Source organism: Limanda limanda, chromosome 10 (genome assembly GCF_963576545.1).
Source record: "Limanda limanda chromosome 10, fLimLim1.1, whole genome shotgun sequence".
NCBI lineage: Eukaryota > Metazoa > Chordata > Actinopteri > Pleuronectiformes > Pleuronectidae > Limanda > Limanda limanda.
In genome coordinates, this window is record NC_083645.1 from 7,832,336 (window position 1) to 7,859,095 (window position 26,760).

The following is a 26,760-nucleotide window of genomic DNA, read 5'->3' on the forward strand; positions in this document are numbered from 1 at the left end:
TCTTTTTACAATACACTGTGTTCCTTTGTTAAACATGTTCTTGGCCAACTGAAGTGCCATAAAGCCGGGGAACACGATCGGTAAAAATATTCCTTACATGTAATTACCCCAGTTCCATCAAGTCACCAATCCTGTTATGTCATCATGGTTTCATGCCCGTAGGCGTAAAGAGGCAAAAATGTTTAGATAAAACTTGTTTAGATTAGATAAAACTTGAAATATGAGCACTGCGGTGACATGTGAAAGAATTTGTAAGCAGGGAGATGTTTGAATAAGTCTTGTTGCCAAATCAAACACTTTAAGTCATTATGGTTAGAGCAGGGTGCATTTACGGTCAGGTTTGCTTGATAACAACTGCAGAAAGTGTCCTTGTTCACATGACTGTTGCTTACCGAGGAAGTTGTTCCATTCTGTGTCCAAGTCGGCCTGGTTGGCCAAACACCCACGCATGACATTCAGACAGTAATTCTGGCAGGGTTTCAGTGCCACTTGGCCCGAGCAGTAGGGACAGTACATCATCTTCATGGCCGCTCGCGTACAGCTGGGAGAGTTACTGACCTGGAAGAGGCAGGGGGCAGTGAGCATTCAGCTATCACTGTACCACAGCAAAAACACTCATCCAACAGCAACACAGACACATACTTAGGCTATGAAAGTAAGAACATTCTTTTTGTAATCCCACTCCACAAATCAGGAGAATCAGATATGAAGGCAGAAACAGGAGGGAGGGATAGAGTGAGCTTTTCCGTGTCCAGAGGTTGACTGACTGCTATATCCTTTTTTGGGAAAGATAAAAGCTTCGCAAGCAACTCTCGCTTACCATTGAAACTTTATTGATCACCTCTGGCATAAGAGCCAGGCCGCGAACAAAGGTGCGTGCGGCGATGAAGGCCCGGGTTAGCTGGATGCGGAGCTTACGGGGCACGTCGCCGAACGGCTGCAGCTGCTCTGTGTGCCGGCTGACGCACTCCATGTAGGCGTCGCTGAATTCGTACTGTACGTTGACTAGTCGGAACATCCGCTCCAGGAGGTCGGCCCAGAAGTCCGACAGCATGGAGTCCAGGTTGACAGCAGCGCTGCCAGACACATAGTACCGAGTCAGGGACTCGAAAAAGTTCTTGAACAGCTCCGCGTTCTGCATGTACATCATCCCGTAGGTTCGCACAAACATGTTGTCCAGTGAGAGCTCGGCATTTTTCAGAAGCTCACGGAAAAACTCTGGAGAAAAAGAAGAGAAAGAGGTGGAAGTTAATGTGATGAATAAATGTTGAGGTTGAAAAGATACAGATCAAATGGTGGTTAACATTTGAGATAGGGATTCAGTTTATGATGCTATGAACCAAAGAACTCTTCCATTTGATATTAAATGCATGAAAACATTCAAACACAACTTCTGTAAAAACAACGTATAACCACATTGAGATTCCATTATCACCACAGTGTAGTAGAGATGCCTCCGATACTACCGAAAATAACTAAGCTAATCTATGTACTAATTCGATACCACGTCTGTACATTATATTTGGTTCATTTGGATAAAACTGCAATTTTCTTTTCCTGGAGATGACTTCTTTGAGACTCCATAACAGCAGTTGTGCTCTACTGCCCCTGGTAAGTACTGCCTTTTGAGCACTGAAGAATTTCTGGTAGTGCAGCATTAACCAGAGTTAGCTGCACTGTCAGTAGTTAGCAAATATTTAAGCCAGGAAAGTCCAATAAGTAAAACGGCGATGTGAAAAGTCTGAAGAACCATTTCCATCCAGAGTTACTAATCACCTGTTAGAATATAAGTACAAGCTGTTTTAATGTACTGGTATCTGATTAGTAGTCCATACTGGCTGATACAAAGTCCAGGTATTGGAATTGGTATCAGGCTGAGAAAAACATCTCTACAGTGTAGATATAGTAAATAAACAATATGTTGCAGCTGTAAAACTTCTGACCGAATGACTGTATTGAAGTACATCTATAGATCTTGATATGTACAGCTCTCCATCACCTCCATTGCTTATTTGCTTTTTAGGGAGCCTATTGTTACATCTGGCCAAGGACTGCAGATGGAAACTAACCTTCTGGCTAAATCTGGCATATTTACAGAAATGTCTATTAATATGCACTGTCCCTGTCAAAATAAACAAACAAACAAACAAACCACCTTTGCTCTCTGGCTCTGAGCTGCTCCCACTGTTTGAAATCAGACGCTCTGCTCTGCTTCACCTGTACCCACGTCCTGACATTCTGAGCATCTCAACAGAAACGGCTCAAGCATAAAATCTTGGCTGAAAGGCGCAGGAATGTGCCATGTGAAGGGGGTCGGTTGACAACGGGGAGATGAGAGGAGCGAGTGAAGCGGGTGGGGTGAAAGGTGGAGCCGGAGCATCTCTGTCAGTCTGCTCCTGCTCTCTGTGGACCATTCAGTGGAGACGTCTCTCCGTATCAAGCAGCTTCAAGCTGACCACCATCAATGGCATTTTTCTGTTGTCACATTCCATTCCCTCTCCTTTCTCCCAGCTTCTCTTGGACTGTCCTTCAGAGGCATTTTCAATAGGATTACTGAATAATGCGACGCCCCCCCCTCCTCCTCCTCCTCTCCCGTATTTGGACCTGTTACCCCCCCCCCCAAACCAGTCCTGTATCTCCCTCCCTCCGCTGCTGCTTTCACTTCATCAGTTCCTTCAGAGAGCTCTCTTCACGAGAGACAGGGAACAATGACCTACTTCATCCTAAGGAATGTCCATCACCCCCCCTCCCTCACCACTTTCTCCCAGCCCCAATAATCCAGGCCCCCCCTCTTCCACAGACACCCCCCCCTCCTTCCTAACCCATAACTTTCTTAATCTGGACAAAATGAGAATTCCTCAGACTCTCACTAAAAAATGCTTCATCTTCTGTGCCGCGTGCATGCAAGCATACACTCAGTCCCTTTCACTCATCTCTCTTTTTTTAATCCGCTCTCCACCCCCCCCCACAAAACTTCTGTCCCGCTGCAAGTTTCTCTCAGTGTCCTCTGCTTGCCTTTGAAATGTAAAGTTCCCATGCTCTCACAAGGGGAGTCACTAAACGCTCACTGCCACCAGCACGCATGCACGCACGCACGCACACACACACACACACACACACACACACACACACACAACACATGCACACAGTCCCCGAGAAGCGCTGTCACTTCCACTTCAGACTGACACACTAAAACGAAAAAAATTAGGTAGGGGAGGGGTGAGGGCGACTTGGGGCGGGTTAAGTTGAGGGCTTTTTTAACTCCAAATTCCCACTGTGTTGCCAAGGATACCGGAAACACTGCAGCCCCTCCATTTACCTCCCCACCATCATTGCCCCCACCTTCCTTCTAATGCACATGCACCCACACACACACACACACACAAAGCCAGGGGAGAGGGCACCAAGTTCCACGCTCCATTGACAGAGATTAAAACAAAAGGGCCCCCCCCACCCCCTGGAATGTCATAGTAGCCACAAGTTTAAAGTCAGTGAAAGGAGACAGAGGAGTTGAAGAGGAGGAGGCAAGAAGCAGGACAGTCCTAAACTTCTCTGTGTCCTTTACACTTTATTAAGAGTGGTAATGCCTATATGCTAAACAGATAAGACCTGTAATGAGTTTGGACAAACCCACTGGTTAGAAAGAGCGGTCTGTGCACGGTGTGTGTAAGGGAGGGGGGGGGCATTTGGAGGCTATCTGGCCCTTAGCGGAGGCTCTGAAGTATGAGCAGCATTACATAGGCATCTTGCATTGTCATTAAAAACAGTTTATGACACGCAGCCGTCTGCCAACAGGCCGAGGAGCTGAACACTCCCTCAGGATTTTTCCATTAAAAAAATGCTTTTGTCGCTCAGCCAATGGTCTATGAGAATCTGGGTGAGAGGTTACAATTGGAGAGTGTAGGCTGAAGTGAAATGTAAAACAGCGATGACTCCTGTCTCTGTGAGGATCTGTCTTTTCCTTCCTCCCTTCCCTCATCCTGTCACCGGTTCCACATGTTGCAGAGAGAAGAGCCTTAAATTATAAGCAATGTTAGGCCCAATCCATCACAGGGATAGAGGAGCTGACTGATCTCCTCCCACTCTTCCCTCCCACTTCCTCCCCCTCCAAGGAGCTTCCCCCTTTTCCCCATGCCCCCCCACCCGTGTCCATATAAACTCTGCTCCTCCCAATCCCAGCCCAGGCAGTAATTGCATCCTATTTGTGACAATTAGTCCCTGCGCTTCTCACTTTTCTTATGGGATGGGATCCTGTCCCTCCTGCTGTTGGAGTTCACTGCTTCGGATGATGTGTCTTATATTGTGTGTGTGTGTGTGTGTGTGTGTGTGTGTGTGTGTTTGTGTGTAGTAAAGGGGCCTTAATCCATGTGCTTAAATCCCAGACATAGGCCTGCTCTGCTGGACAGGGTCAATGCAACAGGACAGACAGGCTGAGGCCAGGACAAACACACAGTGAAGAGACGCAGAGAGGGGAGAACTATTTCTGGCTCTGGTCTTAATTGGCCATGACTCCTAGCTCCAGGCGCATGAGAGCCTGCCTAATCACACACACCACTTCCTGAGTTTGTTGGTGTGCGAGTGCATGTTGTTGCATCCAACTTCATGTACTTTTTTTTTTGCACCTATGCACTCTGCTAAGGAGCAGTCAGCTCACATCACTGACGTGGCCGTCTTTTTCAGTAAGAGTCAATACAATGATAAGCACTTCCTGCGCCGGTTTCACTGACGGGATGTGCCTGCTCCTGGGTGTCTCTGTGTGACAACAGGAAATAATGGGACGGCAACCCGAGCCTGTCATCGTATCCAGTGAGAGAGAAGGTCTAATGGCCAAGGTGGAAAAAAGCACAGCAGGCCTTTGTAAAGAGATCCTACATCTAACAGTTCAGAGACAGCAGCAAGCAGCCTACAGTGATGAGGGGGGAGGCGCAGAGGGGAGGAAGGTTAATGAAACACAGGGAAGAAGTTTCACTGTAAGCTAGAGGTCTGCCCCCTCTTGGATAAGTTGTTACACTTGTTTGAGCTCTGCTAATTTCTGTATGACTTGCAGTTATCACTGTGTTATTAAAATATTTTAGATAAAGTAAGAGGGAAGAAAATACCTCACAGTATTTAAACATCCTTGTTTGGTGGTGGGATATGACTGTGAAGCTACAGTTGAGTTTGAACGATTTTTAAGTTATGTAAAATGTCAGTGGAAATTGTTTTGGCTCCGGTATCATGACCTCAAATCTAAGACCAATAAATCAGTTTTAGTCCCATCCATCACATCTTATACATCTATCACAAAGTGTGCAGATAAATACTTCAACACCCGCTTCAACAGACCAATACAATGCAGCGAGAATAAAATAGATCTTTATTTGATAAGAAAATTATTATTTCTCAATTTCAAGTACTGCTATGTTCTCAGGACAATAATATCAATTTCAAAGCTTAATTCAAAGACTATTGTAAAAACCTTCTATATATATAGAATTACACTATGATGTATACATTGACTTTAAAGTAACAAAGACAGGGACTTTTTAGTAGAAATAACGATCACTTATTGATTCATTGATCGAAAGAGAATCAGGAAAAGATTTCAATAATCCAACATTTTTTTTCATTTATTATTTTCTAATTCTAAAATGTGCCTAATTCTGGTTTCTTACTTTTTAACATATTTGGGCTCAGGACTGTTTTGGAATTTGACATCAGCCTAGGGTCTAAGTTAGATAAATTCATAAGCATCTTGCCATCGCCTTATAGACCAAATAATTAATTAAAAGGATAATGCAATCAATTTAACAATTGTGAAAATTGCCAGCTGTAGCCCTTAATCAATGTGGAAGAGAGCAGCGGCTGAGTCAGAGCGAGAAATCTGCAAAGATTTATAAAGAGGCTGGAGGACAAAGCTGAGCAGAAAAACAACAACATTTGTTAGACACGCACGCTGTGAAACATGATCAACAGTGAGACATAAGAGAAAGAGATGGTACGGGAAAGAAGAGTTTGAGGGGCAAAGAGAGGGGTTTTTTGGGGAGAGAGGGCATGGGATGGGGACTAAGGGCAGTAAGAGAGGAAAAAAAGAAGGGCGGACGGCTCGAGCAGCGACTGCATTCCGACACGTCACATTCCTGTTCACATCTGGCTGTAATACACACGCTTCCTGTTACTGACGATCCCTCGCTGCCTTTCACAGACACATAAGATGTGAAGGCCCCTGACCTGCATATGCACACATGTGCATGCATGTGTACTGTACATAAACATAAAACCCTGCACATTAATTACCATTAAAAAAGCATAACTCCACTGTATTTAGAAACTCAAAGATTCCCCAACTTATTTGTGAATATGCAGCATTAAAAACGTCTCAAGCTCTACATGTATTATTAAGCTTCGTTTTAGCGGAGCTGCCGAGGTAGCACGGTTGTGTGGTTGAGGATTTTCAAAGCCACCCTACTTCCTTGGTGACTCAGCAGTGTTACGTTCCCATGCGCTCCCACCCTCAACAAGAGTAACCCGATCCCAATATTTACAGGCATACACACATGTGCTCACACACAGAGGAACAGGAAGTACAGAGAAGACTAAATCTGAGGATGTGTGTGGTCCGTCTGGAAGGGCACACGTCTCTCTGGAGAGGAGTGAGGCGAGCTGCTGGGGACAAGGCTGTGAGGGGGACGATGAGGCAGGGAGCTGAGACGCTGAGAGACAGGTGGAAGGGCCAACAGACACAGACTGACTGTCTCCACTTCGGGCAGTGCATTGGCAGGTGGGAGCGTCCGTCAAAATTCATGCAACACAAGTGCTCCAATGGGGACGCTCAGGGACACCGGCACAGTGAAGTCTGAAAAGCGCATGGTGTGCATGTGTGTGTGTGATTCTTGGTGTAGGGTTGTTTGCTTACTGTCAAAGTGGTCGTGTTTCTGTTTGAAGGTGGATTGTAGGTTGGTGCTCAGCCTGGAGACGGGAGCTTTCACTTCTAAGTGGCTCTCCTGCAGCAGCTTCTCCTCCATATCCGCCGTGCAGCAGGAGAAGTCCTGATGACACACTCTCAGGGGGGCTCCTGGAAGAGACAAGGAGAACACGCTGTTAAACAACATCTGCTACAGGAATCTGTCATCACGAGTCACATTACAGAGAAATACAGTACATGAGAATCTGCTCAGAAGAAGCTTCATTTCATAAAACATAATGTGTAGATTATCAATAAACTGAGCCAATTGGACAATTAACGTAGACACTGAAACACATTCACATTAGTCATTAACAGAATATTCTGCATTTCTATAGAATAAAACCGTCTGTTAAGAAACAACGTGACATCCTCACTAAATCAAACGCACCTTGGCAGTGAAAACCCCTTTAATTGCATTTCAGTAGAGTAATTGCAACACTTAGCTCATAGCAGTCTTTAGCTGGCCACTTTATCCTGGCACTATACTGTCCTGATTGATAGTTTAACACTGTATCTTTCTCTGAGTGCTTACTGCCTTCTCAAACACAAACTTTAAAAAAAAAGGAATTAGCTCTTCACTGTGTGCAGGTAAGACGGTTGACTTCAGCTGTGTGCAATGGCGCGGTTAAACCTGAAGCAGAGTTTTTTAGGGTCATTCTGGCTTTGCAGCCACACAGGGTGGTATTTCAAACACCATAAATTTGAGGGAAAAAAAGTCTAAAAGGTGTAACGATGGAGAACACACAAGAGAGCACTGGTCTGCTGATTGTTGTAAAGTGAATGGGGCAATTTCCATGTGACCACTCTGACTGTCAAGTGATGAATTTTTAAATTGGTGACGCTCGTTTTAACGCTAGCTATTTGTCTTAAAAAGTGTCACACTCCAGGCTTACGTAGCCCTCCGTGGAGAAATGTGAAGTTTAACGTTTTGAAGCATCATTGCAGTTAAACAATGTTCTGAAAATGCCAGCTGTAAAAAACTGAATTTTGACGTCCTCTGACTGAAATGATTATTCCAAACTCAAATACTGTCTTTGATAAAACAGCAAATGTTAAAGTTGTTGGAAATGAGTTGAACATCCAATCAAAATGAGGGTCAGGGGTAGACGAATGCGAAGTTGCAGCTGCAATAATGTTTTGTTTTAAACATGGCTGCTGGAATTTGGGGGAACACAGTGATCCTTTCACTGCATCCAGGCACCAACGGCCTGTTTGGTTTTCCCCACCAGCTCGTGCTCACTGACTCGAGACCTGAGTGCCTGCAAGTTACTGCAACATTAAGGTCTTGTGTGTCTTATATGGACTGAAGCTTTAAAATTACCTATAACATTTTCCTGCATTTATTGAAAGACACATTTAACATGTCGAGACCAATTTAAGCAGAAGAAATGATTCGACCCCATTTGTGCACAAGGAATGTGTAGTGAAATACATGTTCGTTTATATAAACCTTGAAAGGACAAGTGTATTATTGAAAGCTACAGGAAACTCAAAACTGCAAACTAGAGCCTGACAGATAAATCAGTTGGCTGATAATATCAGTCAATATGAGCCTTTCAGAGACATTATCATGGAAGTTTATGTCTGCTGGCATGCACTTTGTTTTACAGAGTTCAACATACAGAAAAGATGAGCATTTAAATATATGTTTTTATAAACTTATGTTCGAAATATTTCGTTCTTCATAAATATATCAAGTCTAAATAACATTTCTTTGTCATAAGAATTGCATTGGGACATCTAAGGAATAATTGCCAGGTTTTTAAAATAAATATATCCGTAGATATATTTTATATCCTGGGGTTGGCATGGACAACAACTTCTTCTTGGGTTGAGCGTTGTTGTAATATCAGTTCATGTTGGAATACTTCCTTTGGTTGGCTTGTCCGTAGATTGTGAACTTTTTTTTATCATCTTCGCTGCTGGCTGCTATGTTTTCTGTATTGCCGTAACAACTCAGACATGTCAATTTGTTATTTTGTGACATCTTGAGGTTGTTTTCATTCTATTTGTGCATGTATCAGACACCGTCCATTGACTTCTATTTGAAGGACAGAACGACTACTAAACACCTAAATAGATGAAGATATAAAAGCATATTTCTATATGAAGTTTCCTTTAGTTTTAAGAGCTTTATGTGCTAGGACTGTTCACTTTGTAACACCGCAACCCACACACAAACAATCTCACTTTTACTTCACCACACCAAACATTGAAGCCAATAATAGCACAAAAACTTCAGAGAACTTCCCTGCGTGTTTGAAATAGTAGCTAAAAATGTTAAAAAATATTAAATTGTAGAATCAGAAGTGACTCATAGCATCAAAATCATCTAAACAGGGCACCAGAGGGAGGGATGCACCCTGGCGCCATAAACCGGACCCCTCTGTCTGGGATCAAGTCCAAATAAGCCTCAAGTCACTCCTTCTCTCACAGTCCTCTCCCCAAACTCATCTCTCCCCCTCCATCCGATCCCCTGCTCTCCACATATGCACGCACCCACACACCCGCTCACCCAGGCACAGTTGGCAGCCCCTACTTAAACATATTCACACATCACATCACTGCTCAACACATGGCTCTTTGTACCAGCATGATTGGAGGTACAAGGAGCATGCACGCACACACAGATTGACTTTTGGGTAAAAAAGCCATCCAGTCTCTCCTCCAGCAGGGCCCCCTGCTCGCCTACAGCACAGGCGTACAATTAAAAGAGCCATATCCCCGTTGAAAATATCCCTAGTTACCAAAGTACACAAATAAAAGTGAGATGGTCAATATTTCACAGGAATGTCTGCACAAATGTCACGTTGTTAGCACAAAGGATTAAGTCTCTGAAAACTGAAGATTCTGAGCTAATGCATACTTTGTGAAAACATTGTGGCAGCCAATTTCTCAAACCGCTGGGAGAGAAAAAATAGCACTGTTGGAGTAGAACAGAGTGAACGCTTAATGAGAACAGTTAGGTCCTATAAAATAAACTCAACACGGACTGTCCGTGACGTTTTTCAGCCTCACTGTGTCACAATAAGCGATGTTAGTTGACGCATCATTTCTCGACCATGACTGGAATGAATAGTCTTTATATGGATGGCGAGCTGGCTCTCACTTGTCTCATGGAGTTCCTTTCAGGGGCCTCTCAATCTCAAAGCTTCCCAAGTACTTTAAAAATGTAATAAGACACAGAGAGGGCACGTTAATGAAGTGTCACTCAGACAAGGAAAACTGCCATTTATGGTGGACAAAACAAGAGAGCATCTTGTAAACAAGCATGTGACTGTGTGTCATGGTATTCATCAGCTCTTCACCACTTCTCTGGCTTTCCTTTGTGGGGAGACCACCATCCCCTTTAAATGGCTCATAAAATAAGTCACTTCCCTTTGACATTGTCCTGCCTCTCAAACTCAGAGGAAGGATGGTGGGGGAGGTGAAAATGCCTAACAGACAAAAACCAGATTAGACACCTCACCGCCCCCTCTGCCTGCCATCATGTGCCCCTGAACCAGACAGACCTCAAGGTGCCCCCCACCTCCGCCTCCACTGCCACCACCCTGCAGGCTTAACCAGCGAGGTCAGGGGTTAACAGCCACTCCTCTGAGAGAGGTCCTGTCCTCTGACCCCCTTCCCTGTCCGCCAGCCAGCACATCCACCACACACAGTAACATACCCCTCCCACAGACCCCAATAATAACACCACCAATACACATACAAAAAAAGCCCCCTTACACCTATGTACAGGCAATTAACAGCCTGGGAAGTCACAGGCACTTGCAAAAATCTAAATAGAAAACAGTAATCTTCTCCAATCTTGAGTCATAAAGGTCCCTCAAGGATTATTTCTGAATCCAGGACCTCACTTAAACTGCTAAGAGAGCCATGAAGGACGCCATGGGGTACGGCATGTCATGAACCATTCACTGACGTCTGTCACTAATTGGAGCCTGGTGGTCTGCAACTAAACCTTACCTCAGAGCTTTCACACACACAGCACTCGACATTTGTAAATAATTACATGATAAACTGTATGCAGCTCATAGTTTATGTACATACTAATCCAATCCCAGTGGAATCTAGGTAATGTGAGACAGCGGATACCGGGGCAATTTTATTTCCAAACTTGAAAAACGTGTGAAAATATCAGAGGTTGGTCTGATTAATCTTAGTCCAACATGTAAAACTCAGCTCCAAACGTTGTCAGTAGAGTGAAGTATGAGAAACAACACTACAGGACAAAGGTTGACTATTAATTGGCATACAGTATTATGCACCCTGTTGTAACATGTAAAGGAAAGCGCTGCCAGTCTACTGAGCATTTCTTACAGAATGTTGTAAATTTGCAAGCCCTGCAGACATAACATTCTCCTCCTCCTCACCTCTGTCTTGGGTGTAATTATCCTGGGGGGTGTAAGGATCGGTGCCATTTGTTGGGTAACCTTTCTGTTCTGCTCTACATCCTGTCAGGCACAATCACATGAGCTGAACTTGTGGTCTTCAAGAGTCCATGGCGTTTCGTTTTAAAGGTGTGAAGTTGTTCAAACAAGCATGTTGTTTGTGATAGGCGTTTTAATTTTTTGTGGACTGTTTTAAAGAAGCAAATGGGGAAAAAATGGATGAGGCGAGGCCACAACTGAAAGGAGAGATAAAAAAGACCAACAGCTGCATATTTCACTTTCAAAATCATAGCAATTCTGTTTCGTAAATTATTCCCTTCTTAAATTCATTCTTGTTGGAGCATGTTGTCAAATCACTACTTTCTTTTTTGTCTCCCTTTCATTCATCAGCGAGAACCAGAGAGTGCAGAGATGTCCGTATCTGGTTTTACTAATGAACAAAAAAATCCCAGTTGTACATATTTGGGAAAAAAGCATTTCCAATTACTTTCTTAGCCAGTAAGTAAGCATTTTAAACGATTCTGATAGTTTAGTCCTCAACAAATAAAGTAATAAATCACTAATTTTAAATCAACAGTCTACAAGATGATTTGCTTTTTATCAGCTTTCAGTAATAACTTTGAATAGGCATCATTTTGTTCAAATGTGCGATGTTTCATTTTGAAATTAGACCCACACATGTATTCAAGACGGTGGATGAAATGTTGTCATGGCTGCATAATTGTACAGGGTTTAGCAGGGAACTCTCCCAAATGACAGTCTAGTGGTATAAATCCCACCAGTGTCCTGTTATATACTGCATCTTACAGTTTCAGTGTACAGCTAGGAGAAGTGCCCGGGTACAATTTGATATTTCTTTCTATGTAACAACAAATCCTTTAACTGGGTGAGCTGAGTAAGAGCTCTGTCTTATTTACAACCTTGGAAGAGCAGTTTTAGGGGGAGGGAAGGTTACAAACCTCCACACATTCACATCAAGCTGCTGCTCAGCACAACCACAGACGCTTGCTCAAGGGCATTAAGCCAGTATTAATTTAGGAGGGGGAAAGTGAGTCTTGTTCACTTTTCCTATCCAGATTTTCCAAGTTCATCTCTAGGGACTTGGACCAGTGACATCCCAGACAACATAACCATTACTTTGCTTCTGTCAGTGCATAGCAACAGTTCTACTTAAGGATTCGAAAATTAGACCACACATAATAATGTTCCGGCAAGTCAAAAAAGATGATTAAATGTTATAGAACATTGAGCAGGGTTTCTCAATGAAAACTGAGCTCTCAAAATCTTTGTGTAGTAGTTAACGTTCTCAGATTTCCAAACCATGTTAAAAGGAGCATAACCACTGTCATGTTCAAAAACAGAGAGAACTATTTAAATTGAAATGTTACAAGCCAACATAAATATCATGACCCTTACATACATTACATTTATCTGACACACTAAGATCCTGTGTACATGGCTGTACTTTTAGCTATGGATGAGTCACCGCAAAATGGGAGAACATTCAACAAGATTATGTTGTAAGCAGAAACCATTATTAGAGGCTAAGCTGTTCATATGGAGATAATCAGGGCAGTGCGCTACTTCCACCTTCTTCGTTTCTACACTTCAGCCTCTTACAAAAATAGAGTAATGACAAGTTTATAGCAGTTTTGGCCAAACCAATAATGCTTTTGAGCTCTCGGTTCCATAAGGAAAGTCCAAGGGACTGACATGTGCTGGCAGGGGACATCCGAATATGACTGAAGTGTTTTAATAAAAATCTGGGTAGTGATGCCAAAACTTCTCCATTACACTAATGCTAAATGTTTCACTTCACTGCTGCTCAGCGTCTTCAAGCCTAAATGAACTGAAAAGTTAAGGAACACACAGTATAGCTCAAGTTGATCTGAATAATGTTCACAGGGGTTTTATGTTCATGTGTCAAGAAGGATATTTACTGTTAAAAAAGCCATGGTAACGAATGTTCCCTTCTAATTATCTGTCTCCGTCTTTTTTTGTGCTGCTATTGGGAGTCATATTGTATGTTTTCTATTATTGCAAATTGCTGGTTAGGGATTAGGAGCCATATATCTTTTCTCTGCTGTTTCCATCCAAAGCGCTTTTGCAAATCAGAGCATGTGTTCAAAAGAGTACATGTGAGCTTGGTCAATTATTAGATAGGCCACATTAAGCAAAGCAGTAAAGTCGGGAAGGAGAAACTGAGTAGCATTAAATCAACTAAATTGTATAGAAACCATACACAGATATACTACATCTAATGAATCAATTCATAGTGTTCACAAAAATAGTGACATCATCATAGCTGCATGCACTATTTTTCAACTTTTAGTTCATACATGCACTACTTTGAAACATGTAGTTAGATACTTGATGTACTTTGTTGTACTGTTTATAATTAAGCCGGGTCTAACCTAAATCAGTAACGACGTGACACTAGCATGCATTTGACTTTGCCTCAAAACGCATGTTGTCAGCTGATTAGAAAGCAGCCATCCCTCACATGACTAGTCATGACACGGAGGCTGAATCGAACCATGATTCAGCATCAAGTGTAATCCATATATAAGTGGGAGGAAGCCTCCCAGTAGCAGTGAGCCTGGGAAACACTTACACTGCTTGACAGATTTAGTCAATTTAGAACAATATTCACCATCCATTTATGAGGCAGGAAGTTTTGGTTTAGCATAGCATTCTCTGGGGTGATTATTTTCAGCTATGCAGCCAGTCACAAAGCTTTGGATAATGTCTGTTTCCTCGTATGAATCAGGGATCAAAATCTGTTCCACAACACAGCTGTCAAAACACCTCACCGCCAAACTTTTCTTGACGCATGACATGACTATGATGAGAAAGAATATGCATGTGTACTGCTGTACGGTACAAGCAGAGCAGAACGTATTACAGCGTCGATGTCTCATTTACTGCTTTTTTGCACCGAAGAAATTCACTTTCGGAAAGATCTGCAAAGCCGATCTCTTATTCAGATTGAAAGATAGTCACATTAAAATGTGTATTTGTGCTAACTCATATACATTTTCTCCAACATGTCAATAACTTTCTCATAGGCACTTAGTCTGACAAACTCCAAACACCCTGGGATCCATAAATCTGAGCACTCTGCCTGCCACCAGAGTCCATTTCTGATTACTAAACCAGTCGGGGCCTCTGGCCAATTAAAACTCTCCATTTGTGAACATTCCAAAACGCTGTCATCCATGAACATTTACCCAGAAGCCCCTGGGGAGATTCCACAACATTGCCCTGGCCTCTCGCTCTGTCTGTTTCCCTCTCTTGTCCCAGCCCTGCATCTCCGGCTTTGTCTCCCAACACAAAAGCTCCCTGCCTTCACCACTTCCCAGGTCACTGCTTTGTCAGGGCTTCAACTCGCTCCTGCACTTCCCAAATAAGTTAAGACACCCAATTCAAACCCACTTCTGCTGTTCTCAAAGTTCACCTGCAGCACAGTTTATATTAACTCTTTTATGATGACAAAGCCTGAAGGAAAGAGTTTGACTCTGTGACATCTGCATTAAGAGCAACGTATGGTAAAGGTATTTTCTGATTATAGACTAGTGTAAGTGGAATTAAAGCATTTACATTAAGTCTCTTGATAGCACAGTGGAAATTAGGTGTTAGCGATTAAAACTTACTAAAAGCTAGACCTAAACACCTAAAGAATGAACACTTTGACTATTCTAGAGACTGTAGAAACATAGAGTTCAAAATATGTTAGCTGAGGCTCATTTACCTTATCAAATTAATCAGTGTTAATTGTTTATACTGTCATAAACAATCTTTACACAATACAACAGTTTTCTAACTTAAAAGGTAAACATTTGGCCCAAAAGGAGCAGGGAAACTGCCAGGGCTCAAATAATACACAAGCGTAGCTATGAAGATATTAGATCATACAAAACAAAAAGGTCAAACTCCCAACACCTGGAGGTGTGTCCCTAGCTTTTTCATTGCGTTTCAAACACAAATTTTCTACAACTTGTTTGATTTCCAATTGCTAAATAAAGCAACCACTGGTGACTGGCGTGACTGTTGTTGTGTGCCTTAGACAAGTACTGCATGGACAACAGATTTGAGCATGAAAAGAAAAAACAACACAAGTAAATCAAGAAACTTTCCTTCCTACCACTGGTCTTCTGGGAATCTCTACTTAACCACTGCTCCATCCATCAGAGCTAGTCAGAGGCAGTGATTCACATTAACAACTCCGCTAATCTTTCACCCTTTCCACATCTTTCTCTCGGGTTGTGCCTTTTGATGAGCCGCAGTGTTGCAGTGTTTGATCTACTGCTTTTACTACAGATTCCACCTTGAAGCTATAGCCAGGTCTGTGTGGGTGTGTGTGCATGTGTGTGTGTGTGTGTGTGAGAGCAAAGAAAATCTGAGTGAAAGAGAGCGAGATTGTGTTATGTTTAAGATTTGCAGAGACAGGCAGAGGTTTTTCAGACAAAACGCGAGGACAAGTTACAGCACAGCGTGTTTATCACAAGGGAAGGGAAGAGAGGGGTAAAAAAAAAAAAAAAGAGACGCACAAAAGACCTTCCTGGCTTGTCCCTCTACACTAGCCCTCCATCTTTCCACTGACTCATGGCACACAAATGAAAACAGACTTTAAAGGAGAAAATGAAAAACACTCTTTACTTAAGGCCAAGTGCTTTACCATGGGACACTGCACAAACAGTGCTGTGCTGTCAGAGAAATGGACTACTGTTTAGCAATAAGGTCCTAAGATGTTCTATACGCACTGCTCGAGAGCCACCCACTAGTAGGGTCGACCCCGATGCTCCAAAGCTTTGACTGTTGCTATGGTATTGTGCATACAAAATGATTACTCCAATGGTGCGTCTGTTAATTATTTTTGTTGTTATCAGATATGCATTACAACAAATACCCAAATAATGCATGAAATAGGAAACACTAATCCAACCTTACTCATTATGTATCATTGTTAGCTATTCTAGTTTTGTGCGTGGCCGATCTAGTCTTACTAGCACATACAGAAAGCAGCATTGCATTTGACCATGTGATACAACACTAAAGGCTCTTATATGCTTCTACGTATCCGTTTCTCGGAGAGGGCTCCACGGTGGGCAAAGAGTCTTTTTGATTTTTACTTGTCCGACCACTGTACGCCGAAAAAAATTCACCACCAAACCCATAGGTGGCGCAACGGAAGACGAGCTCAGAGAAGCCTACCCCAATTTTGGGAAGAAGAAGTCCACGTGTGTCTGTTTATCTCTGTCTCCCACACACTGAACCATGGCAACTAACAGAACTAAATAAAGTGACATCAAGCGGGTCAAAATGCTGATGTTATCGTTTCTTAGCGCAGCGGTTCCCCGGTCTTGTTTCCGAACTGTGTTGCTGATTCCACAGCTTGTAGCTAGACGGAGCTAGCTCCCCCCACAGCTTCCACACACAGTCAGCAGGGACTCCCGGCACTAACTACTACCCAGTGTTTGCTTCTAACCTGGCGGTATTATAGAAACAGCGTCATGATAGAAGTGGAATTAAAGTCGTGACGGCGGGTTCTTGCACTGTTACCACGGCAGTTAGCATGGTGGCTAGCCCGCTAGCCTAGCCTGCTAGCGCCGTTTTGAAAGCTCGTTATAACCGTATGTGACCGTGCACACATGCCGTCAGTGCTCTAACGAGCCACCGTCAGCCGGACAACTCCGCTGGCTTAACACACACGTCACATTAATCATAGAATCGTAGTTGTGTTTGGGTTTGATGCTACAGGGATGCTACGTAGGGAAATGACGTCGTAGGGAAATGACGTCGTAGGGAAATGATGTCGTTCGCAGACCAATCACAGCCAAGAGCTGTCCGTGGGCTCTCCGACATGAAGACGGACAGTTAGCAAAATCAGAGGTGTACGAAAAGCTCTCCGAGGCGCTCGCAGAGGGCGTGCCACGACGGATAGGGCGGTCTTATCTATCCGTTTTAAAAAATACGTACAAGCATAAATTGGCCTTAACAAGATGTTGAAAAAGTCAATCAGTAGTAATATACTAAAGTAACTTCCAATTCAGTGAAGGTGGGCCTTGAAAAATTCCAGATATGGAAATGGAAAAAGGCACATAACAAATCGACGAGTTTGGCAAATGTTAACAGCTTAGCCATCTTGTAACTGATGAAATGCTGCAACAAATGTCAAATATTTGCAGATATTAAATCACTAATGCTTTGAAGCCCAGAGACAGCCATAAAGACTAGACTATCTAAGGATAATTTGATGCTTTGTTATGAGCATTTGCATGAGTAAGTTTCACACAACAAATCATGACGCTCCTCCCTCTGACTCCACAATAGAAGAATCCAAAAAATTCTACTTTGTTGAAACATCTGAGAGCTTTTAAAAGACTTGACAAGCAAACAATACATTTTGACGTTTCCAGTAAGAGCCAGCAAACCCCTCTTAAGGACAGGGAGCTCTTTAACAATGTTTATAACAGACATCCAAAAGCAGCTGAAGTCCACCAGATGTTGCGGCAGGACGGGGCCGGCGAAGCCCCCCCAGGCAGAATGAGGTCAGGTACAAGATCAGGTTTCTGGAAGCTCACAGCTACAAAAGGGCAACAAAGATTCTGATATACCTGTTGGGCTTTACGAAACTAGACACCAGCGTGGCGGTGGGAAGAGAGCCCCTCATCGCTGACCGTCAAAGGGACTAGAAAGTCTAACCCTAACGGTACAATGGGCCTCAGCCATGGATGGCTTAGTCCCTCCCTGATGATATACTGAATCTGTCGATGAATCAAAGCTGTTTTCCTAATTTTCTGCCAGTGGAACCCACCCTCAGAACACACAGGCCAAATCATTTACAGCTTTGGAGCCATCATTTAACAAAGTATTGATCCTACATCTGTGCCTTTTTTTTTTCTACAATTACTTACCAGCCCCTAGCCATTAAGACGTCTGCCATTGTTATCTTCATGTTTAAATTTTTAGTTTTGATGACCTGCTTTTAACACATTGCATCAAAGCGTCAGTCAAATTCACAGAGCTACGTGAAGGAGTCAAAGAGCCATCTAGTTAGTTTCTGTTTGAAAGAAGAAAGGACTTTCGAAGAGCAAAACCTGAGGTTTTGATCTCAAAGAATATAAATTATTTGAAACTAAATCAAAGCATGAGCAGCACACAGAGGGATTAGGTAAATATTAGGAAACCTATTATGCTAACTGCAGTTTGGAAAAGTGAGCTAAGTGTGAGTGACTGCCTCGTCAGTGGGAGTCTTGATGTAGGCCTTGGGAGTAATTAACAGGGATTACCGCCCGCCTGGCCTGCACCCAGCACTAGGGTTTCAGCCCAAACACCCAGGCAAGTCCCTGGCTTCATTCCGTAACCACACTGGCCTCTCTCTGGAGAGTCACACAAATCCTAATGGTGATCATGACTATCAACACAGACATCAACCCTACTGTGGCTTCATAGGAAATCAATTAACTTTGGTTGAGTTACACCTACATCATAACCGCACCACTGGCAGATTCGCACTGCGATGGCTTCAGTCAGTGAGTGAGTGGAGCGGTGGCGAGTAGGAGGAGGGTGGGGGGGGGTGGTGGAGGGGTACACTCCACCCCTGCAGTTTGGGATCAGAGCACACAGCCGTGCGCCACACTCCTCACAGCTGGCTGAGTGACACCAGTTCCGAGGTGATCAACACAAAGGAGACGCACAGCAGCTCAGATATCAGAGCGACAAAAAATATTACAACACCAAGAGTGAGCTGCACAAACAGACTTCAGAAGCCAGAGGAGTCGTACAATGAAGGCAGAGGTAGTTAAACAAATTCGAATAAGTGCCAAGACAATTAGAGAGGTCCTTAAGTGTTTTAAGTGCATTTACTGTATTAATAAGCTATGTCACCTCACAAAGCACTGTGCATGTTTATACAAAAATATGCTGCACTCGGATACTATTCTGTACGTAGTATCAAGGGATAAAAGGGTTATTGGAGCTTCCAAGCAATTAGATATCAAAGCTTTAGAGAGATGTGTGTTAACAAGAGATGCATTCTAGTTGGCCCATGCATCATCCAAAAGCCTTTCTTCACAGAGAAAACGGCAAAGATAAAAAGCTGAGATGAGCTGAGAGGGAGGTAAGTAGGCTGAATGCAGCAGAGCAGGAAAATAGCACTAAACCACTGTTGATGGTGGAAAAGTGGAAACAACCCAGAGTTGAGGAAGAAAGGAAAGGCCAGGAAATGAAACAAAACCTCCCAGAGGAGATGCTAAAGAGCGAGCGGTGGGGGAAGAAAATTAACTGATGTTAGTCGGGATAAGGGGGAAGGGGGTGGGGGGGGCTTGAACAGCATGCTAACAGGACGTGTTAACAAGGAGTTTCGGGGGGGTTACTTCCCTCAACTCTAAGTAGGGAAAACCACAAAGCCAGAGCTGAATTTTGAAAGTTTGCATCAGACAGAGACCAACAAAAGAGTCAACGTTTAACTGTGGCCACTCTGCCAAAAATGAACTGTTGAGTCCTTTAGTTAAAACCTTTGCGTTAGACAGAGACGTGTGCTGTAAGTTACTAAAGCCCTTTTCAGACATGACCTTCAGGTAAAATGCGGAGAATATGCTACGTAGTTTACCAAGAATCATTTCACACATGCAGAAGACAGCGGGAGGTTCTCTGCACAAACGGGTTCACAACAGCAACAAATCCTATGCATTATTCAGGCGAGAGGTGGAGCAGCCCGGTGCAGCAGGCTGAGGCAGGAAGTGACGTATTAACTATTGCTGCGTAAATCATAGGATTTTGTTTACAGCACCCCAATATCCTTCGTCAGCTCTCATCACCACAAAGTCCATTGACATCTTCGTTAAGGTCTTTTGCGAGTGTGTCACCACTTTTTCACCTGGAGATATTTGTTTCCCTTTTGTTTGCGTCCTGAACCCCTCGACCTGATTGCTGTGAATGCAGCAGGGGATACGTTAGCACATCGAATTTGCCTAGATTTCTACAGATTTCATACTAGCAGGCCAGCCAGACAAAGTCTGTAAAAACCAAAGAGTGTCTCACTTTTGACATTTGCATTCACACATGCACCTCCTCTGGAGAAAATACGTAGGATCTGTGGAGTCCAGTACATGTCTGAAAGCAGCTTAAGAGGAGTATGCTGTACGTATAAGCCTGTATGTTGGAGTGAAGATGAGTCATAGTGCATGCATGCTTGCCTCCAGTTACCTCCCCAGATTCCCTAAGCCTGTGTCACACGCACACAGTGGCTCTCTGGCTCCTGCCTGGTCCACCACTTCTCCTGGATATTCAGTCTGACACGCCACCGTACAAAACTCTTTCCTGTCACTCAAATCCCCCCTCTCATTCTCTGTATGCCTCAGTTAGTCCCTCCTGCCCTCTTTGTTGCCATGTGTTCCCAGCTCTGGGGTTCCCTGTGTGCAGGTCTTGGTGGTCCGGTGTGGAATGCGGTGAGGAGGGGGGAGGTAGGCCGGCCGAAAAGGGGTTGCTCAATTGTTCCCACACACAGCAAACCACCCCCTACTGATCTGTCGCTCACTTGGCCATTTGGGGGGGTCAAAGCAAAGGATGCAGAGAGATGGAAATACAAACGCTCAGTCCACACACACTCACACACACACAGCCATTGAATTGATGCTACACCCAGAGCATACTAAGCGAGTGAAAGAGGGAAACTTAACATTCCAGAGTTGTTGAAGAAGGTGGCTACCCTAGCAGCAAAATCAGGTCCAACATGGCGAAATCATTCCGTCCACCAAACAAGATCCATGGAACTAAAGCAGGTAGTTTAAGTGCAGCCAATTTTTGTGTTCACTGTGATAAGCAGATTTGTTTTGGACAAATGATAACTCAATGATAACTGTTGCTGGCAGAGCAGAATGGGACGCAGTGAGAGCCGCTGATCGCAGAGCTGCCGTGCTGTGATCACAGGAAGCTGATAAGAGTGGCGGGTACAGCAGCGCTGGCAGGCACGTGTAGCCAGCCTCCCTCCCATGGCCCCATCTAGACACTGAATGTTGCAGCAAGGCTACCCCACGGTTCACAAGACCTCAACCTCATGATACCTAAACTCACTTATCCTGAAGGCTCGCCATGAGTTACAGGGGACATGTCACAAATACGGAGCAGGGAGCAACTGGAGCCTTCCCTGTATCACTGCTTTCACCTGATCTCCAAGGAGAAAACCAGAGGAGAAACTCCAACCACATACAACATATTTATTGATTAGCAAATCAACAGATAAGTACGTCAAATCTATGATGATTCATAAATACAACTCTAGCATTATTGACTACTTAAGGAGCTCTGCCCAGTCATCCTCGTGCAACCTGCAGACAAAACAAAAACTGAAGTCAGCCATGAAAGCTGAGATGATTATATTTTTAATATTTTAACTATAACGCCTGTTTTTCAAAATGCATATTAAGGAGAGTTAAAATAATTACTTGGTAGAGTTTCAAGCCAACAAGCTGCAGAAGTCTATCCCATCTCTCAGGAATGTTGTCAGAAAATGCTTTGGCTTTAATAAGGGATATTTAATCTCAACCCACACATTTTATCAATTTTCTCTTCCAATTAATCACTGATATTCATGTTCGAAAAAGAATTCCTCTTGGAAAAAAATGTTGTGCCAAGAACTTTCTGTTAAAACTGAAAGCAACTCAGCAGCAGTGTTCAACAACATTGACATCTTACTTAGCTTTTTCCCCAAAAGGAATAGAGATTTAAACCACTGAAATTAGACTTGTGAATTTTGCTACTACTAATCCAAAGCCATACTATGAGTAATTCTTTATTTACACTGTACTACCATGAGTCAGACTTTCATGAGTATACAGTAGGGGTGCAACGATTAGTCGACGTCGTCGACAAAAATCGATTACCAAAATAGTCGCCGACGAATTTACCCGTCGATGATTCGTTGGTGACGTCATAGCGCGTGTTTCTCGTGCCGCGCAGCGGAACTAAACGGCGTTTTACCGGAGGTGCTGATGGAAGTACCTGAGGAGTGAGCCATCTCGCTTCCTTCCTATCTCTGAAAGTCGCGCATGTGCAATAGCGACGAAACATGGACCGATGTCGGCGTCCGCTGCCGCGCGCAGTCGCGCACCAGGAAGTAAAAAGTTCGGGAGAACTTCACTCTTAACATGGCCCGAGAAAATCTACCTGCAGTATCTGTTCAGCGGACCTGCTCTCCATGGAAGCAGGACACGCGCATGTGAAGAGGAGGAGGCACGTGTGACATCGTAACGGAGACGATGTGGACTCGCCTCTGTCAGATGTTATATATACACGTATATATCTGCGCACAGGATTCTAACATCCATTACAAAAATATGGTTTAAACTTTTTATTAACGAGTTTAAAAGCGTTATGTTATCCTATTGCCTGACAAACGTCTTGTTTTAATCACAATTATTTAGTCAGAAGAAGACTAGTTTCGTTTGTTGATGTTTTTATTGCTGTTACTTTTCCTGTCATTTTTGTTAACAGGAAAAATGAATACTTGATTTTGAATTTATTTGTTTTATTAGCACTTTGCCTGTCCTTGTTTTTAAATGGACAAAAACTTGATTTGTCTTTGCTTTTGTGTCAACAGTACCCTTATATATATTTTTTTTAATGAAGTATCAATATTTATTGCCTTTATTTTCAGTCATCACATGCCTCGAACAACCTCAAGCTAAATTTAAAAGCTGTTTGCTAAATAAGAGCAATTGAGAATTTGTGTCATTCATAATCCGATTAGTCGATTAATCGTTTCAATAATCGGTGACTAATCGACTATCAGAATAGTCGTTAGTTGCAGCCCTAGTATACAGCACCCTGCACATCTGTGGGAGGGCCTAAACGGTTTCTCGAATGACACACCTGAATCAGTTTGATCCTGCTGTGCCTGACAAAAAAACAAGTTTGGCTAAAAGGTGTTGTTCTTCTTTTAAGGACCATTCAATAAGAAAATAAAGTTACAATGCTAAAAATCTTTACACACATTCAAAGCTTTATTGTTTCTCTTGGAAAACACAGTGTTGGGCCTGGAAGGTTAAGTGTGTTTCAACTTGATTTGATTCAATTGTATATCTCATGGGAGAATACAGTTTCATTAACTTAACATTTCACTCAGTTGGTGGAGTGAACAATGATGAAAGTAGACACAAACACAATTAGTACAACCACTAGGCACAATTTTCTTCATTGCAAAGTGCAGCACTCGAGATAAGGCTTGCTTACCCTAATGATAAGACTTGGATTGTTCTTGACATGAAACATAGAGAGCCATCTATATTTTATGGGATTGACCTTGAGAGGCAAGTAAGACGCCTGGTTGGTAGTTTATTGGTTAATTATTACAGGCGTTAAAATACAAGGCCAGTCTTACAGAGCAGAGCCACTCAAATATTGGACTTTGAGCTTTAAAAGCTCACACAGACTTTGCATGCCCCCGTTCCCCACTCTTATCTTATCTGCTGAATGTCACTGCAATAACACAACCTGTTATTTCCCCAAACCGTAATGATGCAGAGCATGCAGCCAGCAGCCAAGGGGGAAGGAGCCCTCACAATGTGAGACTGCAGAATGTCTCGGGCTCAGCGAGAGGCCAATGTGCTGAGGTCATGCACGCTTTGAGTTTCAGTCATAATGCACTGAACTGATTATGAGGAAAGGGACGTTCCTTAAGCTGAAGGGAGGAAAAACGACCCTCTTCACTTTGATCTCAACCATTGTCCCATACCTGACGCATGACATCAAGCCCAACTGTCAGAGTAAACCAAAACAGATTTTGCTTGATGAGCTACAAAATGGGAAGCACAACATCCAGCCCAACAACGAGTAGCCTTTGACATACCAATCTGGTCAGAGTTAGCTGCTCTGCTTTAAGAGTGAGCTCAAAGAGCTGATCCATGTTGCAGCTATGCAGCAGTACTTCACAGATACCCCCATAACAATGATCAAATATAACATACCTACTATCAGCAGATTTCTACAGAGAGTAAAACCACCATTTACATTCTTTATGATTGCTTACAATATTTATCTGTCATCGATAAAAGTGCGAGTGTGATTTATTTCCCATTTATATGAGGTATTCAACCACAAGCCCTAAACAAGAAACTAGGGGGAAAAAAAGTCTTGAACTGCGTCCATGTGGTGGTAAAAGATTGATACCATGGGATCAAGGAGGAATTCACCAACTGAGCCTGCTGTTCCTCTGTATCCCTTAATTCTGCCTATGCTACGGCAATCAGGGTTTCCATTTCAGTTTTACTGCATTAAAACATCTTTATTGAATCTCGAGTCTGGTTTCGGCTGAGCCTGTCGGAAATTTGAGTGGTAACAAACATTCTTATCTCTGGGCTGCCAACGATAACATGATGTTGAATGTTGTAAGAGGCGAGTTTTGATTCCCTGGTCTCTAATAAGACTCATATTCCACCGATCAGATTTATGATGCATGTATCAAAAGGAGGTAAATATTTCAAAAAATACTTCCAAGACGACTGGCAAAGATACTGTATAATTTTTAAGTAGGTCTCCTCTTCTACATCATCCTCAACAGTTAAGGTTAACATAAAAGTGGTACATACTGTGACTGCACCCTCTAGATGTATCTGTGGAACTTAATTATTTCATTGCATATGTTATGTTATTTATACTCCTGCAGATGTTATACACATTTGCTTGATTATCAACTGTACAATTTTGTTATACATTTCCAAGTAAGTAATGGTTTAATCCTTGCTCAACCTCAAAACTAGTTTCGACTGTGTTATGGTTGGGAAAGAATTAATGTTAGTTTGACCTGTTACAAAGAGCAGCAGTGAAACTCTGACAAACATGACGGAAGTTCAATCAGGCTGCACATCTGGAGCAATTTCTCCACAGCGACATGAAACATTTCGAGAGTGCAGAGCTTTGGTGTCTGCTTTTCGGAGCCCCCCCAACACTCCTTAATGACAGTAGACCCTGTTGCTTTCTATGGATCAATTATCTCAGTCTCTCTCAATGACAAAGGGTTACTCACTGAGGTCGGTCCTGCCCAGGGCCCAGACATACACCAGGAATCTATTGTAAGAAAAAGGCACGTGTGTATACAACACAAACCTGCACAATAAAACTGCCTTCATTCATTCCTTCTTTCAAAATCCAGAGAAGCCAAGACAATTAGATCCGACCAATGCAGACATGTTGGGGTACTCTCAATGACGTTTAGCATCACAAAGACATACAGGCGGAAAACCAAAAGGGACCTATAGAGTTGGGTGAAATGCGGGGGGGGGGGAATTATTTCACTGCCTCTGTGACAGTTTGGTCCAAATCAAATTCTAATGAGCTGCCGTGGCTTCAACGGAAAATCTGAACATCCTCAGACTATGCAGCGTAAACTCAAGAAGGACATCAGTACAATAAAGAGGACATATACAAACTGGTCACCCTTGTCAGAAGAAATAACACAGTGAGCACTCCTGAGAGAAAAAATATACAAAAAGGGGAAATGGTTTTGTGTGGCAAAATGCCAGATTAAGCGAATTATTAAATCCATAGTGACTTAAAAAAGGGGAAAACAAGACCCTAACATGACAGTAGCCGTACCCAGGTGACCTACATCTACAAAAACGTCCTTCTAAAGCCACAGCAGGAAACTGGACTGATTTTAGGTGGATGAATATATGTGTGCATATTCATTTTAACCACCATAAAAAATAAAAATGAAATCAGAGAAGGGAGGGATTTAAAGTATGCAGGACACAGTGGAATTTCAAACCCCAACCCCCTTCCCTTTCCCCCCCCTCGAGCCTTCACTGTAAAAGCCCCTCTACATGAGTTTCCATTACTTGGGTTTAACTCATGATTAGCCCAATTAATTTGCCTTCTCACCTCTCGTCTGCCTGCTAACAAAGCTGTGCTTATTTATGACGGAGCAGCCTTGTTTGGAGGCCTTCCACCCTGTCCTGCAGACAGAAGGACAAGTACAACGTGTGCCCTCAAAGAAAATGTTAAAGCCGCAGAAAAAAGAGAAAAATCACAACTCCAGGGAGAAGGAAAAAGTCATAAGCCGTGTTCACAATGCACAGCAATGTTTACTAAATCACTGCCGGCTGCCCGCACCTCACAGCCATAGGAGCCTGTAGTGAGGAAGCCTGGAAATAAACACAGGCCTGGCTTCTTTCAGTGGGGGAGCCGGGCTGGTGTGTTGATTATAGCTCTTTATTGTTATGAATTACCTGCAAGTATTTCCTAGATGAGGACTATATTTACTCACTGGAGCAGTGAATGGCTGCCACACACACACACACACATTGACTCGCATTGCTTTCCTGGAGAATTACCTTACCTTACTGCTTGTCTAAACCTTATACATACCATGTCCTAAACCAACCTTAAAAAACATGTCATTGCCACAACATTTAATAATATACA

At 43.1% G+C, this 26,760-nt stretch overlaps 1 protein-coding gene across 1 annotated transcript in view; it reads right to left on the bottom strand.

The window, feature by feature from the left end:
* gpc4 (glypican 4) overlaps nucleotides 1-26,760 on the bottom strand; it is a 32,764-nt gene that overhangs the window by 4,666 nt on the left and 1,338 nt on the right. The window contains exons 2-4 of the mRNA XM_061080297.1: nucleotides 6,896-7,054; nucleotides 821-1,218; nucleotides 393-558 (exon numbers count right to left, since the gene is read on the bottom strand). Coding sequence (XP_060936280.1) covers nucleotides 393-558; nucleotides 821-1,218; nucleotides 6,896-7,054 — 723 coding nt within the window. The remainder of the gene's footprint in view (nucleotides 1-392; nucleotides 559-820; nucleotides 1,219-6,895; nucleotides 7,055-26,760) is intronic.